Source organism: Epinephelus moara, chromosome 9 (genome assembly GCF_006386435.1).
Source record: "Epinephelus moara isolate mb chromosome 9, YSFRI_EMoa_1.0, whole genome shotgun sequence".
Classification (NCBI taxonomy): domain Eukaryota; kingdom Metazoa; phylum Chordata; class Actinopteri; order Perciformes; family Serranidae; genus Epinephelus; species Epinephelus moara.
In genome coordinates this window covers 22,407,660-22,426,307 of record NC_065514.1, presented here as the reverse complement: position 1 = coordinate 22,426,307, position 18,648 = coordinate 22,407,660, and the positions used below count along the sequence as shown (strand labels likewise).

The following is an 18,648-nucleotide window of genomic DNA, read 5'->3' as shown; positions in this document are numbered from 1 at the left end:
TACGAAGCCAGCTTAAACCAGATGCTGAGGGCCTCTCTTTCACTGGAAACAACAGGGTGCTCTAACGCAGTATCCCTGTAAATCGCTCACACTTCCCAGCCTGAAGGACATTATTACCCAAATAAAAAACTCTCTTGCTGTTAAATAAACTCATAACATCAGAGCAAGATTCATTAGATTGTGCTATTTTTAGGTTGCACTCAAGGCAATTAGGTCTTGAGCTGTGCATGTGTTCGTTAAAAAGAGCCTCTGTCTTCCCAGTGCATGTGAGGACGAGTATTTTATAAGGGCTGGAAAATATTTTGATGGCCTGACGAAAGACGCTTTATTATTTATGTCTGGTTTTATACAAGCTGAGCCCACAGGAGTATGGTGTGACAATGAAGTCATAGCAACAGTCACTTTAAGGAAAATGTATGTTTCTATTCTGCCACCATGTGGGTGTTAATGGAAATTGCAAACACAAACAGTTGACATTTTCCGCCCTCTTGCTACGCAGGCTGCTTGCGAGGCATTCCTCTACTTCCAATAGCTGGTGTCAGCCCTGAAAACAACTCCAGCTTACATCATGCAGTGATTTATCTTGCCACTTATTTTCATAAACTCAAATGCAGCGCTGACACTGTTATTGAAAACAAGTGATACATATTGCATATTGTGTAGCTGCCTCATTTAATAAGCCCCTGTGCACTGGCAACACTGAGTAGCACTTTTTTCAGAAAGCCTGCATGCTAGGGAGTATGTCATCAGAATCAGGATCTGGTTTAATGCCAAGTAGGTTTTCACATATAAGGAATTTGCTTTGGAGTATTAGTGCATAACATAAACACAGTGAAATGAAATTAACAGTAAAAGCCACTAAAAATCAAGGGACATAAGTATAGAAGAAAACTCCATTCAAATAGAAAATAATAATATAAAAACATGTACAATAGATCTGAATAAAAATGAGAGAGCTGTGCAGGTTTTAGAAGTGGCAGTTTCTTCCAGCAACTGAACTGATACAGCCATAAATGAAACCGCCTGTGTGTTTATTAGCTCAATGGGTGTCAACAGCAACTCTAACTTGAAGGGGAGCCACATAATACTCCTCCCTCAAAGTAGGCAGGCACATTCTTTATCCTTTGAAAGGAGTCAATTATGTTGAGCCTGTGACCTCCAGACATAGAGCTTTGCATTGTTACAACACCAGACATTTGCAACATTAGCTACCTAAGTACAAACAAAGTGGAGAAAACCATTTACATGTAGAGGAAAACCCCCTCGGGTGAAACTCTAAACCCTTAACCCAGACTAAAAATGGCAGGAAAATGGGTGTGATACAGGCAGCCACACAGAGGAAGTACTCATACCAACCAAACCACAAACCACACTTAAAGATATTTATGTACGTGTTTTCTTAATTATCACAGATGGGAAGTAGTTTTGTACTTGAGTCTATTTCTACAGCAATGTAATTTAAAAATGATACTCCAGGATGTTGCGATGTCTCGATGGCAACAATTACAGCAAATTCAACCAATACCCTTGAATTCTGGGCAACCTTTTCACCAATCACTGCAGCTTTACTTCCTGCAAATTTGACCAATCATAGCAGTAGCCCACATAACATCACCAAACTCACTTCCTGGTTGTAAAGATGCAGACATATGTGACACAAATGTTTCACATTTACCAACTGCAAAAGACCTGCAGAGCAATTCCCTGATGTTCTGCATGAAAGTGGAGGTAAGTTGTGGTATTACACAAACAAAAATCTTTAATTGACAAACACTTTTCTACCGCACCTGGATAATGGCTGAAATGCATTGACAACAGGTCAGAGAAATCACCACGACAGAGGCTGCTCTATTGCAAGTGTTGAAAGAATCAAGGTGAATCAGGTTAAATATGTAGGGTTGGTAGTAACATTGATGTAGTATGAAAAACAAACTCAAAAAATGCCTGAAAACATTGCAACATGCATTGCAATTTCTTAGCAAAGCTGCTGTGAAATCAGGCAACAATCCCCAAAAAAGCCATGGAAATCCTGGAGGGACTGGACACTGATCTTGTAGTCTGAACTTTATCTACCCAGTGTACTCTGAAACTCTTTATGTGCTAATGGCACTTCTCACAGTTGAGTACCTCTGTATTTAAAGTTGATGCTGTACTGTATCTGCTAATAACTCCCCAGCACTAACACCATTAGCAATGCACTCCATTTGATTTATTACAAACAACGACCCCTACACTTAACGTAATCTGCTAAAAGACTGACACGTGCTCTTTAGAGATTATCAAATTAGGATGATCTTTGATCCGACACGCTGCCACCCAGAAATGTATGCTCTACTGCCCCACGAGCACGTTAAATACATCACGTCCATGTTCGCAGCACTGGCATAATGTGTACAAACACTTGAGTGTCTGCTTGTTTCTGTGCGAGAGAGAGTGCCTTTTTGTGCTTGAGTGAGGGAACCAGAGGTCTTTAGCTCCGCAATTATCTGCAGGTTTCCGTACTCTTTATTCCCTCTTTGCTTGGCTCACATTAGACGCACTAATAGCACCCCGCTGGCTATTCCTGGTGTTCTGAAAAGTAGGCTGCACTCCCAGGGAAAGGCTCTGGGAGCACATGGGCGAGAGCTGCAGACAGACATACTGCAGATCACAATGTACCACACAAGCACAAGCTAAATCCACTGCCCCACTTCATCCCACTTTTGTTGTTTGCCACACGAGGCTTTGTTTCCCACAATGACAGGAGATCGACCTTTGTGAAGCCTGACCTGTGAGATCTGGGGTGCAGCGGACTGAAATACAGATGGTGAGAGCGGCGGCCCAAGGTTCAAGTGTGTTTTCATTCCCTCTGCTGCTTTCTATTTGCAGAAGGCTGTGTGTGCCTGTGAAGTGAATACAGCACATGACACACAAATAACACTGTGCAAGTGTGTGAGGCTGTTGGTGCATCTGTGTCTGTGTGAGTATAATGGGTCAAGGGTTGTGTCAGCATGTCTGTAACTGCTTAAATAACATTTATTCTACTTGGACCTGGTCTAAAAAGATATGAGAATAAACTGTGTCTGTCCTGTACTTTGTTCAAACATACATAACGGCCCAGAGATACAATGTCTCCAAGAACATTAAGTAACACAATAACAAAGAGGAAGCAAATCTATGAAGTGTCTCATAACAAAGACAAAGTCACTCTGCCATATTCCTAGAAGAACAATGAAAAAGGGAATTGTCCTAAATTTGGTCCATAAATATAACACTATCTCATTCACAGTCTCCCTCAATCAAGACCAAAAAAAAAGAGCTCTATTTCTGAGCAAACTCACCTTGCTAGCCACAAAGACCACATGAGCAATCCTATTCCTGAAATCCAGGCTGCGTATAATAAGAAAAAGGGGCAGCCTCAAGTTAGAACTTAAAGCTGCTTCCTCCAAAATAGTTTGAGCGCTTCAGCCTCTTGGGGGTTTCTTCTCCCTCACTGCGACTGTCAAATGAGATCCATGTAGAGGTCAGATAGCTTCCTACCAGCTTGAGAGAACCGATTCCTGCGGGACGCAAAGCAGCCCCCACCCACGCTTTCCTTACCCTCCCTCCTCATGTTTCTAATTCTTGATAACCAAAGTACAGATGAACCGATACACACACACACACACGCACACACATTTACTGCCTTGCTCTTACCTTTCCAGGTACTTCTCCGAGAAATCGACCATAGTGTGAAACATGGGTGCCAGCCTGTACACAGGTTCACTTGATGTGTGTGGAAAAAAGACTGCATGTAAGCGTGTGTCAGGAGTGCCGGTGCTCAGGGCCCAGGGGTTTGTTTGACAATCACATTCCTCTAACCCCTGAGAGGATGTGGTGGAGCTTTATATAGTCCAGGGGGTCTGGGGAAGGCGGACCTTGGGCTCACCCAATCACCACGCAGTGTTTAGAGAGGACAGATTCCTTCCACTGGGGCCTGGACGGGTTTTTAGCTTCATGGGTTAGTAAGCGGAGATGACATTTGCCTTTTTACAAAAGAAGTGACTTGACTACTGTAATGCTCTGTTCATCTGTCCCAGACAACAAGCAGTGGTAAAGCTTTGTGCTAAATCTGCTGCCAGGCTGTAGGAAAGACTAAACACGCAACAAAATTCATATTGTCTCTTGCTGGATGCTTGACAGAATTTAACCGGTTAGTTGTAAGATGACTGCAGGTTTAGTTTCTAGCTGTGTCTTTTATTATTCAACACTTATATGTCAAAGTCAAGCGGCAACCTCCGTAGCTTGAGACTGAAGCCATCACAGAAGTGCCAAAAACTGCAGTTCCTTGAATGGCCACTTGAGGCTGGCTCCAGAAGCCAGTTGATCCCCACAGAACTTCATGTTAAAGTGCCCAACTTTAAAGCAGAAAAAACATGTTCACAGCCTGGTGCAAAAAACGTTTTAGGTCCCTATAACTTTATTTAAGACTTGCATTTTGGCATAATTAACAGCTTGGCTGCTTTGGCTGACAGGCTGTCTGCCAATAGTGTCCTCTGCTTCTCTGCCAGATTAACCCCTTGCTCCTCCACAGTGCCAGCCTCTCGCCCAAACGTGGCTACTTCTAGGTCCAAAAAAACCAAGATGGCAACGGTTGAAGTGCCGAACTCAAGGCTACAGAGCCCTTAAAAGTGTAATGAAACACTCTGTGGAGACTGTAAGAACTGTAATTTTGTAGCTGGGATTCTCCAACAAGTTTCCAAACACATTAGAGATAGTACATGGTGAAGACAACATTCAGGAAGTTTAATAAAGACGTCTTCTCATTTTCCGTATCAAAAATCTAGCAAAGCCATTTCCACTGCTAACAGCGACTGCAGCTTTCTAGGTATGATGGTGATTCAGATGAAACAATGGTGTAAGTTAACTGGATGTAACTGCAGTTCTATACGTATGTGCGTAGCTCACTGACCTCTATGTAAACAGCTATCGTGGGAAAGTTAAAGGGGAACTCTTGTGAAGTATTACTGCATTTTTGTATAAAACCTTTTGCATTTCCTGATGCAGCCGCACCAAGTCTGATAAACTGCCTCAAGATATCAGTTGAGGCAACGTTATCTGATCTGGGGCTGAAGACTACAAGTTTTTTGGTGTGTGGAGGATACCAGACCTCTGTAACTTGCTCCTTATCTCTGCTTGAAGCCTGTTGCTTGAGGCTACATTAACCACTGCTAACATAACACACCCGAAACTATAACTGAACTGTTGGTGGTCAGTTTGCTTTGTAGGTAATGCAAGCGCCAGGTTTTAACAAGAAAAAACAATGCTTAGAATAAGAAAGAGACCAATATTGTTGTTGGGATTAAATGCTAAGTGGGGGGAGCACTCTTTTAAAGCACCGTGTTGCTTGATCACGTACAATTAATCAGTCAATAATTGCAGTGGTGCTATCAACATCTGAAATCTGATGCTTAAATAAAAATCTACACCTGAGACGGCAGGACTCCAGTTGGCTTCTTGTATCAATTATAAATTCAGCTTACGTCAAAAGCAACTTCTGTTTTGCTCTTAAAGGAATTCAACACTCATCCAAGAGGCTTCATCACCTCCATGGGATGTCCTCACTTCGAGGTCCAATTGTTTTTTTCTCAGTCTTTTGTTATATACTTTTTACAAGGCAATGAAACATTTCAGTTTCGGGAAGTCTAGTTAATGTTGATTTATCACCTGTACTCTGATCTTTCATTCAAATACCATATTAATTATATTGTGAAGAAAATGAAGCTTGGTATGGGTATTTTTTGCAGCTCCAGATATAACTTTTTACTGACTGTTAAAAGAAGCTTGCATTACAACTCATTTTACCAATACTGGATTATGCTGATGTTGTACATCAGGCTGCATCCAAAAATGTCCTTCTTCCTCTTAGTTGTATCATTATCATCATTGTATAATGCATGAAACTTTTAATTTGTCCTTGAAATAAAATGACAGCAACATTGGCTGTAGCTTATTTTCAAATAAATACATTTCAATCACTATTTAAAGGATTTAATTAATAGTACTTTTCTCCTCTAATCATCAATTAAGACACTCTACACAGTTTTTTTCTGTTCCTGCAGTCTCTACACCAAAAGCTACGAGAGCCTTTATGTTTCCAGCTCCCTCTGATTGAAATAATATACCTATAAATATAAGCTTGGTAAATTCTGTTTTACAACTTGATGATTTAATGCTATCAGTGACATTAACACTTTTCAATAACCTTTGACTGATCCACTTCATGCTGAGTGTGATCTCCTGATTTTGTATTAATTTCTTTAGTTGTTCATTTTTTGTCTATTTGGTCAGTTTTGTTTTGTTTAATTATCCTGTTATTTTGTTTTTTTTTCTGTAAAATGTTTTGTCTAATTAAGCTTATATATATGGTACGTCTCGAGGAGTTATTTCGAAGAAAGAATTTTCAACTTCTAGATGTCTATATATATGTATATATAACCTGGATGACCGAGACTCCTCTCAGACATAATAGCTTTAAGTGGTTCACATAATGTCACCACTTATTGTACAACAAGGTCAGTGCACATCATGTCTAACTACATAACTAACATTCACACAAACACACAAAAGAAGCGTTACATGCACCTTGGCAGCAAAACCAGGTGATATCAATTAATCGCCTGCTACTGTTACTAGAGATGCCACAGAATCAGTACTATGCTATAAAAAAAACTCTGCATATACAAATATACATGCATATACACACAGTATGTGAAGTACAACCATGCATACGTCCAACACAGAAACACAAACACACAGATGGCAATATTGGGTTTCTTGCACAAATCTTCACAGGCACTGCGTTTTGCTTCGTTCTTCTCTGCCCTCTCCATCTGTCTGTATTTCCTGCCTCTATGACTCAAATTTCCATTTCTAATCACTGAGGTATTTGTATCCCAAGCTTGTCAGTATGTACATAAAATAAAAACTTATATTCATCTGTCAGCAAGCTCACGGTTCTGCACATATTTCCCTGGTGGACCAGTTGATGTGCTCTAGGGTTTATGGCTTCATTGTTACTGGCTTGAAACAACCGGATAGGGAAAAAAGGAGCACAGCTGTGCAGAGATGCATGGCTTGTGGAAGTGGAACACCTGGACTGAGAAAAAAACAAAAGGAGATAATGGAAGGGGGAGAGGCAAGGATAACGTGGACAATTTCAGGAAAACAGTTGTGCTGGATCCAGAAAATTAGATATAGGAAGTAAAGTGTGCTAAAAGCGGAGAAGGAAAAGGTGTCTGAAGTAAAGAAAAAAAAAAGTGAAAAGGTAGGAAGAGTACAGCGGGAAAAAACTAGAGCACGAGAGCAGGAAGTCTTAAGAAGTCGATGACCATGGAGGCCATGTGCTTGGAGAGAGGGTAATGTAATGTGCTTTAACATGTGACTACCATTTTAACCTCTAAGTGAAAATACAATCAATTTTCCTCATCCATAGATGTGTATGTTGTGTATTTAGATCTGTTTCATTCAATCTTACCTTACTAATAATGAAAATGATTATCACGATTAAGGGAGGAAGAAAAGTGTTTACAGTGACACTAAAACTGCTGTCAGACTGAGACCACCCCACAAAAGTTGTCAAACGCTCCAGGCTACACACAATGTACACACAGGAGGGAAGAGGAGAGGACAGGAAATCAAATCTTCATCTCCAAAAAACCACATGACCAAAGGTCAAAGTACCTTCTTTTAGATATAAGTTGCTGCATCCCAGTGTGATCTGACCATGTCAGACACTTTTGGCCATGGGCTCTCTGTGTATGTTCTATATCAGTCTCCAACATCTGGAGGAAATAATTTAATTTCCTTCATGCTTGACCATATAGGAAGCCTGAGATTTCTATCTATAGCAGCAACATATTGCCTTGTATTCCTCTGAGCTACACAGACAGATATTGTATAGAGAGTATGTTTATTGATGTGAGTTAATATAATTTAGTAGATTATTGCCCCCGAGGTTGTTTGACAGTGTGGCATAATAAAAAAATTGCCTGAAAATGGGTCAAAAACTTCAAGATGAAAAAATCTTCATAAGCGATAAGAGGCTCGTGACATTGAGGATTTAATGGAAACAAGGGCTGTAAACACTGGAGACAAAAGGCAAGTGTGCAAACATGTAGAGCGCTCAGAGAGCTTTGTGACTTATCGTTGTGATATTGACTACTGATGACAGAGAAGGGTCGCATTCAATGACAGGAAGTCATTTTGTCTACAGCGGAGAAAACCTTTTCCTTCATGCAGCTTTCATCAGTGTCACAACTCTGCAGTGCAGATGCCTCTTAAATTGCAAAAAACACAGGTGAACCCATTTAAGGTAGCAGTGCACCTGGAGAGGCAATCAGATACAATACAGCCTGTCAACAAGGAGCTGGAACAAGGTTTACTATAATGATGTGTTAAGAGTCTACCAGATTTACTAATACATAACATTTCTCATATTTGGTAAAATCTCTCTTATAAATAGCAGAGTTATATTCATTTTTACGACCAATTTTACAATAACTAAAATTGACGGAAAAAAACATGAGGCAACATCAGTTACTTAGGGTTAGGGTCAATTTAACACAAATGTTAATTGTACCTTAATACATGACTTTTTTGGCCATGACAGCAACGAGGGTAGAACAAAACTGCAAATACCTGGCAACTTTGTGTTTCTCACGCAGTACGTTTAGATGACATTAGAGAAAAAAGATTTATTGTGTCAGTCTAACTAAAATTGGACTTTTGAAATACATGTTAACATGTTAGGCTGCGGAACAGCTGGATGACACTGGATTCAAAAGGACACCCGAGCAAATCCATGTTGGGTGGAAGCGCCTAAAACAGGCCTACTACAATGCTAGGAAAAACAGTCAAACAACTGGCCACAAATGAGTTTCAGGTCCAATACTTAACAAGCTGAATGGGGGCATATCGCCCCCTGTTGTAGCAGTCAGACATACTTCAGTCAATAAATCAATTTCCCTCCCTTGTATACTGGGAAAAGACCAGTAGTCCAATTAATGGCCTAGTCGAGCTACAACCGTAGTCAAGATGTCGATGAAGATTCTCAGTCATCCAGGTCATGGTAATCATAAGTGCTATACCGTGGGCAAATGGACTTGCTTGCGTTTCTTGAAGACTTTTTGCCTCTCAAGAAGCTTCTTAAGTTCTGGAACTGCTACTTGAAGATTCTTGGCTGAGGGGCAAAATGTCCTCAAGAAACGCAAGCAAGTTCAGTCACGATATAGGACTTATGATTAACTGTAGTCGAGCTACAACTGTGCATGTAAATGTACTGTACTCACTGATTTGATTCCCACTGTGCTGGGTTTGAACAACATTTTGCTTACAATACACCGAGCCTCGTATGCATTGCCTTTCACCAGTTTCAATCATGCTGCGAAATCTTGGTTAAATAGCCAATTTCCATTGAATGTGCCCTACTCCACTACTTTTAGGGAACAATGACAGCTAGCTAGAAGACAGTGGATCCTCTGCTCTGAGTATACCGGCTGGAAACAAAATATGAGTGTTGTTGGTTTGGCTATCCTGATCTGCATGACGTTAATGTGAGAGGCATTCGTTTTTTTAATATATGTTACCAATTATTTTAAGTTTTACAATGCAACATCAGGAAAAAAAACAATTCATAAAATCCTACTTTTGAAAGACTGATTGAAGACATTTTAAAACCTATTTGGGCCTTATTTTTAGATGAATGAATCCAATGCCTTTTAAGACTTTTTAGAGATCTGTGGGAAGCCTATATATGGGTATTAACGCAGGTGAAGAAGTGGTACTGTCTACATTGGGATATAAAAAAGGGAAAGACAGAGTAGATTACCCTATAAAATTTATTTAGATATATCGTAAATGTCGTTTACCATATCAGAATTAAAGAATAAATGTATCTGAGGAGTGAAAATAAATGTATTGTTGTTTGCGTCACTCTAGTCTGGACCTTTCAAATGATTTACTGTATTCAAAAATTGCAGGTTTTCATTTAATCACAGTTTTGCTTGTTTGAAAAACAAAAAGAATCCTCCGCATGACAGAAAGGTGTGTAACATCAGATGAGCTAACATCATGATTCATGTTTGTTTACCTACTGTTACTAACAAAAATCACTGTTTGCTATCCATGACCTATTTTAACAAATGCTGTTGAGCTGAATTGCTATGTGTGGCCATGACTCAGATTGCCAGGTAAACATTACACAGAGTCATTGCACGTTCTATTATGTGTATCGACTCTTTAGTTAAATAGGACCAAATCACTTCATGGAACAGCTATGAGAAGTAATGAATCATTGATTTGGAAATAGACTTTAATTTGTTCCTGCAAACTGACTAAAACAATCACACATTTTAGACTTTAAATGAAAAGGACGGAGAGAACACATTTTGTAAAGCTAGAAATCAGTGCTGCTTTCTGTGTTATTAATGGAAATAAAGCTGGAGCTGTTTGCAGCAGCTGACAAAAAGGCAACATACCCTGGACTCTGGAAAAAAGGCTGTGGAATCTTAATCACTTAATCTGCTGGTTAACTAAACAACATAAAACTGCAGCTTGTGCAGAAGAATGGGCAGCTATCAGGCCCAAAGACGGCCGCTGAGAGTGGTTTTATTGTCCTTACGGCGTGAAATGTGCTTTCATCTTGATGAACAGGAGCGTGAATAAGGCTCATTGAACAGCTGATGAATCGCTGAGGCGTCAACGCGCCCATCTGACACACACCCAAACAAACACTCTTCGCTCTTTAACACACATACCTTGCATCTCACACCGCTGAGAATGTGAGACACACATATGGTACCACGCTCCTCAGCAGCACACACATCATTTACCACCTAATTAAGCAGATGATGATCAGCGTTGGATGATTAGTTTTCACAGTCACCTTAAGCCTAAACCATGCGTCTTCTTTTGCAGCTCTATGAGCATGTGCAGGTATAGCACAGACAGGCACAGTGGTCAAAATATTCATGTGAAACGTAAATCTGATTCGTAATCCTCCTAAATTGATACAAGTAAATTACCCAAAATAGAAAGGAAAGGACAAGGTTTTAAGTGTAGCTATGGTGGTGTAGATACATCCTGACTTTCAGGCCACCAATCCAATCACACCTATACTAACACATTGTCAGAACAAGTCCTGACGTCTCACTTAAACCCCCCTGTGCTGAGCCAGCCCACTGATATTTACCATTAACTTGGACATAAGATGCAAAGACATCCTTTTAAAATAATGGATGCTAATGCAGAGTGGGAAATTCTTAACCCTTTTCCTGGATACACATGGTAATTGAATTAGCATGAAAATAAAAGGCTGATGACTGAAAACAAAAGTGGTGAATGCTACCAGGACTATCAGAGTGTGATCTATTGTGCTGCTTCTCTCGCACTCCATTATCTTCTTTCTCACACATTATCTTTTTATTCTAAGCCTGAGAGTCAAAGCATTGTTTTCCTAAATAATGGTTTAGTAATGATAAATGATAAAATCCAAATTAAGAGGAAAAAAACCTTCTCGTTAACACTGAAAATAAACACAGAAAGGGAAAAACACACACACACACACACACACACACACCAGATTGATTTGAGTACTTACAGGTTCTTGGATTTCTTTCTCTTTGTTCCTTCCGGGCCGACCTCACAGCTACAGGGGGATCCAGAACTCAGCTGAGGGGAGATGAAGGAGAGCACACACTGCATCATCCAACCTCCGCACAGAAAGAGGGCCCTGTGGCCTCATGCAGATGCTAGCTTCACCTAGCTCCAACAGGCAATGACAAATAAAGTTGGCTACTAAGCTAGTGAGTCCTCTGTGTGTCCAGTTAGGCTAGGCTGAGACTAGTCCAGCTGGTAACACACAAAGCCAGCCACCAGAGTGATTAATCCATAGCAGCAGTCCGCAGTGTAAATCCCACAAGCTCTCAGAGGTGTGTGTCTGTATCTTGGAGAATGAAACAGTCTGACTGTGTGTATGCAGCAGATGGTATTTGTAAACAGGGTATAACAAAGTAAGGAAACTCTGTGAGAGTGAGAGAGTGTGAAAGACTGCGGCTGTTGTTTCTGCTGGCCTCCAACTGTGCCCTAGGTTTGCAGTGTTGAGCCAAGACCCCCGGTTTCACGTTACACTTTCTGCCAGTCCCACCGTTTTGATTGGTTAAGAAAAAAAGGGAAGTTGCTGCAGGGTGGGGAAGGGGTCAATCTCTACTAATCTGATGGCCTGGAGCTACCCCATTGTATGTGTGTGTGAGTGTGTGTGTGAGGCTCTAAATAATGAGCCATTGTATTACAGGAACACACAGTCGAATCTGAGGATACTGGCCACAGCTGGTGACACATGGTGTTCTCTATCTCTGTGGGACCCAATTTGAGTTTTAACCTTCGGAGTGAGGACATTTTTGGCAAACTGAGATTGCTGGCTGGCCTTCGTTTTTTCAAGGTGCTGTTTTCACGGTTAAAGTGACATTTTACCCCCCCACCCCAGGCTTTAAAGTTTCGGTATCAAATGACAAACCCCCCCAAATCCCAGCGTCTACCAGTTGTAACCCAACAAGCCACATTTACTTTCTACACACTTTTTTTTTTCAGCCATAAAAGCTGTTTACGATGACAACTGCCTGACTTCAAGCTGACCGCAGCTGTTGTTCTCCATCAGTGAGGAAGCTACAGACTTTTTACAGTCACCCTTCAAGCCCAGAGCCGGCGAGTGCTGAGTTAAAAGATAAGATTTTGTATGGCCTTTAAAGGAACAGCCTGACATTTTAGGCAATACTTTGTGTCTTGCCAAGAGTTAGACATACGAGAGTTAGGCAAGAAGATCGATACCAGCTGTTTCCAATTGTTTCCAGTCTTCATGCTAAGCTATGCTAACTGTATCCTGGCTGTAGCTTCATATTCAAGGTACAGAAATGAGGATGGTATCAATCTCCTCATCTAACTCTTGGCAATAAAGTGAGTAAGATTAAAATTTTGAGTACTGGTAAAGGCTAGTAGTGCACTGTAAAGCTGGGTTTACTCTCCTCCATTTAGTCCATGTTTACGGAATGAAGAAGGAGCAGCCGGAAATGCGTAGCAGGAAATACGCTGACAACAAGCTGACCAATCAAAGTTGTTGCGGTCTGCGTAGACGCGACGTGTAGTTACAATTCTACATCGATGTGAAGCCTACGTCGATTCAACGCATAAGTATAAATTCCACATTATGCGTCTGTGTTGAATCTACGGCATACCTATGGCAAAGGCTACGATATAGAGAATGCACCTATGCCCTGATTTATGTTTTTGTAAACTGAAAACCATTTCCCTTCGTAAAAGTGAAGCTTTTATTTACTTAAAGTCTTGTATGTCATTTATCCCAGCTTATTATAAGAAGAGGAAAAGTCCATTAGCCGCTAGTTAAATTTAAACAATACAATGCCATAGGCTTATATGTTGTATATGTGGGCAAAATGTGTCTAATATAAGACAATTATTTTGCCCATGAACCTTGTGAGTTATAATGGAACCAAATTTTGTTTTGTTAAATGTTGTAGCCATTGTTCCCAGCTTCATATGAGTAAGAAAAAATCTGCTAGCGCCAGGCTAATTTATGCAGTGTAAAAATGTCATAGGCTCATGCTAATAGCGTTCGCATGTTGTATATGTGTCTACCAAAAGACAATAGTTTGTCTGCGAACCGTGTGTTATAGTGGAGTCTAGGAGTCTAATTTTGTACTTTTGTTAAATGTTGCTGCTGTTATACTATGATTTATGTGTTACTTGAATCAGTCACACTTCACTGCACTGAAACTCAAAACAGTGGCACAGAAACCCTACTGACCACTAGTGTTTTGGCAGTGTAATTGCAGAGCAGTGCAGACACACCGCTGCACAAGTATAAATACGATGGTGTAGGCCACTTGCACGAGCAACAGTGTAAGCTCTGTGTTGAGCCTAAATAAAACTGTAAGTCAGTCTTGTTATGGTTAGAGGCTTAAAATACATCACATCACTGAGGGTCCTCACTCGTATAATACTATAAATATATGGATGTGTATTTATGTGTCCAATTGTACATGCATGCAGTAAAAATGTATGTGCACGTAGTGTTTGTGAGGCTATTAGTTTATGTAAAAAATAATGCTTAGCCCCATGAGCAAACCTAGCCTGCATTATGTATACATCTACGCTGAGCCACTCTACATAAATCAGCAGACCAAAGTAATATCCTGCCGTGCTTTTGCATTGTTCTTGCACCTGGTCAAATTGCTCTATGAGACATAAATTAAAAAACATTAATTATTTTGCTGTGAAATGATTCATCATGCCTTTATTGTAATTCAGTGTTTGTATTAAAGAAAATATTAACCATGTTAATGACCCTGCTTTAGCCAGTGCCTTCTCAAATGATAAGAAATTACATCTCTTGATTATAGAAATACATTTTTTTTATCCTCAGATTTCTGTCAGCAGCACAGCACTGAAACGCCTCATGTCAAGGTTGTAAATTAGATATTGTTCAATGCTAGGGGAGTACAATGTGCTCTTGACCTTGGTGCAGGTTCTGATAGTAATGATTGGAGCGTCCTTATTGAAATATTTAATGGTTGTGTGTATGTATGTGATAATGTGTTACCTACCTAGTAAATCCCTAGTGGTGATTGGATTTGTCTGCTCACAATCCTGGGTCACAGTAAACCATCTCCTTGACACAACCTTCCCTTTTGAACTACTCCCTCCAACTGAGGCCGTACTGAAGCACTCAAAGCTTTCTGACTGAAGTCACAGTTGACTGTGAAAGGTGATTGAGTGTATGTTATGTAGGAGCCGTCTAAAAATACGTACAAGCTAAGAGCAGGAACGGAATATTTTTAGAGCCACTGTTTGATGGGTACAAAGACCTGTCGAACTGTATAATGTGTGTGTGTGTGCCTACTTGCATGACTTCAAAAAGACCTGGTATATGTTTGAAAGCTAATCTTGTATTCAGTGGTTAATACTGACAAAATACTGTTATTTGGTGACAACTATTGGTGCTTAAAGGTACTTACACAAAAGAAATGTTTGAGAAAAGACAGCTAGTGGTGTTGATATAATGACCAAACAGGTAAAGACATTAAGTCAATCTTAAGTTCATCTCACTCTATACAAAACAGACATTTAAAACCTACCACCAGTTAAATCTACACTGCTATAACCAAAACCCATATGACATATTCTCACACCCCAATATTTGATGTATATCCTCCAGCTGTATAAGTTACTAAATAATGTGTCCAAAACAGCTACGAACACAGGTCAAATCATCTTGCAGTGATTAGGCCATTGAGGGTCATGACACAAGACTTCAAAATCTAATCAGTAATCTCAGCAGGAACCGCACAACGGTCCCCATGGAGCCATCAGCAAAGTTTTTCCACTGAAACCACAGAAAACAATTGGAAAACGACACAGATTTTGACCTCCCAAGAAACACTTGTCCTGATGTAGCCCCCAGGACAGGATTATTCAGGGGTATCAGGAAAACAAATTACGTCGGCTTGTTGGGTCTGCCTTTGTTCGACTAGTTGCCTGCATGTAAGGACTGGATGCTCATTGACACTTAACTGCTATGTTCCAGCTGGTTGAGATCCACATAGATATACTCACAGTGAAATGTGTCTGCTCACGCTACAAGTGGCTAACTGGATACATTCTTGGAAAGTAAAGCGGATATACTGTTTGAATTAATCAACACACACCCACCACTGACCATATCTGCAGAGATATTAAAAGAACAATGTGGATGGCATCCAACCAGAGGCAGTGAGAAAGCTGTGGCCAAACATAGATAAAACAGATTATTCTCTGAGACCAGAGGGACCTGTGAAAGGCACTGACATGAACACATGAATACACGGCTAACATCACCTACGGTTTCTTCACAGATTTAATGACAGAGTCAAGCTGTTTTGGTGTGAGTTTGTTGGACCCTTTAACAGGTGCTGCTGTGTTAGCTCATGCTAACCGGGCAGATGTTGATCTGACTCTTCTTTGGGAGGAAAACAGGTCTGGAGATTGTCCCTCAGTGCACCTGAGTAATGGCAGCAACTGAAAGTTTTCTTATCCAGCATGGAGTTGGATAAGCAAGGACGTCAGCTGAGTAGGCGGTGGCCATATGCAGCCCAAATAACATTCAGAGATGGTCTAAACAATCGGATCTCCAGATGCATTGAGGACACATTTGGTGCATTCTCACCTATACTTTCAGCTGTCCACTTGTGATCCAATCACCTAAGATGTGTATGTTAATACCAGGTGAAAACAGTGCCACAGTTTCTTCTCTTCTCTGTGTTCTTTCTGGCAACCATTCCCCACCCGGGGCCCCACACACTAAAGAGATTAAGAGACACCGCACACACACTCAGTAACCAGTGGAGTATAAAAAAGTCTGAGTTGTTTCTAAAAATAACCCTGGTGTGTGTTTCTGTGTGTGTGTGTGTGTGTGTGTGTGTGTGTGTGTGTGTGTGTGTGTGTGCATACTCATGTTTATAGACCCCTCACATGCCTAACTTAAGACAGAAGAAAACACCGAATCTGCCAAAGACCACACGACAATATAGCCCCCCGAGGCATGGGATGCAGATGTTGACACGCCATTCAGGGTTGTGGGACGGCTGTGCAGATGCACAGATAAAGGTCTAAACTAGCTACGTATGTTGTACACGTGTCTTTGTAGCCAATTCTATAGTCCACTGTACCTGTACATGCATGCACGTGTGAAGGCCACTGTATGGGCAAACACGTTTCTGGCTGAAGTAAGCGCAAAACATTAATGAAAACATTTATAGACACATGTACATGACATGGGAACATGTCTGTTTAGCCGAACTCACGGGAGATTGGTGTGTGTGTGATGTTGGGAGAGAAGTTCGGAACACCAATGGGCTGCTAGTCCCTGATAGGACAGGGTATAACTGTCTGTCTTTGTCTCAACAAACTGTACATTCCTCAGTTGTACTCTGCACTAACAAACACATTGTAGGAACAATATTCTAAACACAGCTCTGAAACATTCTTCACACGGACTCCAAATCCTCCAACAACCTAAAACCCCAGAGGTGAAGAAATGAATCTTGGTCTTTGTGTATTTAAACTTCTTCTCACCAGTTCAGCCCCTGCTGCTTTTCTTCATCAGACCTCCCTCGGGCTGCTTCCTTCCTTCTCATTCCCCTGTTCCTTCTTTCATTTGAAAACAAATTGACAAGCTGGCGTCTGAACAATGTTATGGGGACCCAGACAATCTCCCATTTCGTTTAGCGCAGCTGGATTGGTGCTACATGTTAGACTGTAGTTTCCTGACATTGTGTGGGCTTTACTCCTTTTGCGTGTGTGACTCATACCCATTTTAGACTGACGCAATAACATCATTCAACCTGCCATCATGACCCTGTTCCTGACCTGGGTTAAAGCAGCTCTGGTGCTGCTAAGTTTTAGTGTGAACACAGGTTTCAACAGTAACCACAGGATTACTAGACAGCTACTGACATATTCAAACTGTCTTCCCCTCAGAAAACAGCTGTACCATCTGTGCAGCTTATTATATATGCTTATTCCAACATATAGTATATTTACATTTATTGTTGGGCGACAACCTGTAGTAGCCGTAGTAAGCAAAGGAGGAACATCAGGTGACGTAGAGTAAAGGGCAACAAAAGTCTGCGTACGGTGGAAGTCGGGGCACAGGACTTTCACCCATCAGAATGCTGTTGGTTCCCGTGTGAAACCCAAAGTCAAGGTTGACGTATTTTAAGTTATATACATGAATTAATTTGTGCAACGTTCTTAACTTATGTATTTAAAAAACACTTATTTTAGCGCAAAACATGATTCTTCACTAAATCTAAACAAGTAGTTTTGTTGCCTAAACCAGTGGCTTTCAAACTATTTGTGCCAAAGATACACCAAAGGGCCAGCCAAAATCTCAAGGCACACCTGTATTAATATCTGTGTGCAATAGCTTCTATAACATGTGTTATCACTCTCATCATGACATAAGACAATAAAAATAAGAAAACATAAGACAGGTAGCTTTCGTGATAGTGTGTACTGACAGTATTTTTTTTTCTCCTTTCTTTCTGTGGTAGGTCGTCCAGCTGATGCTTTGTTGTTTGTAATTTGCACTGTACAATAAAACGATCCATTGTCCCACTCATGGCTCTCTCCTTTTAATTGTTATCATCCCTCACACTTGCTGCCAATCAGGACTTTTGATATGTCACACACTTATAATTCCCACGGGCGAGTGACAAATTCCCTGTGGGGTTTGTAAATTAAATTAAATCACATTTTATAGCTAGAGTTTGCCTCTATTTGTGTGTCAATTAAAAATTCATTCATAGTTTTTTGTATAGGCCCAGTTGAATATTGCAATAATAATGTGTGGTTATCACAAAATCCCACGGCACACCTGGACTGGCGTCACAGCATACCAGTGTACTGCGGTACTCCATTTAAGAAACACTGGTCTAAACCTAAACAACTAAAACTGTGATCATTTCACATTAACCACATGTTTGAAACAGCAACTTTCACAATGTGAGCACATGCACCTGTCGCTGGTACCTTTCAGCAGTCATATATATCATTTTGGAAGTAATTGGCAAAGGAACT

General features: G+C 40.6%; 1 protein-coding gene across 6 annotated transcripts in view; it reads right to left on the bottom strand.

The window, feature by feature from the left end:
• rgs3a (regulator of G protein signaling 3a) overlaps positions 1 to 18,648 on the bottom strand; it is a 194,311-nt gene that overhangs the window by 6,743 nt on the left and 168,920 nt on the right. For 4 of the 6 annotated variants that reach the window (XM_050052490.1, XM_050052491.1, XM_050052492.1 and 1 more), the window contains one exon: positions 11,618 to 11,688. In XM_050052490.1, coding sequence (XP_049908447.1) covers positions 11,618 to 11,688 — 71 coding nt within the window. Of the gene's footprint in view, positions 1 to 2,768; positions 3,588 to 3,675; positions 3,840 to 11,617; positions 11,689 to 18,648 lie in introns of those variants that run through there. The other 2 variants (XM_050052494.1, XM_050052495.1) reach the window with 2 other exon arrangements.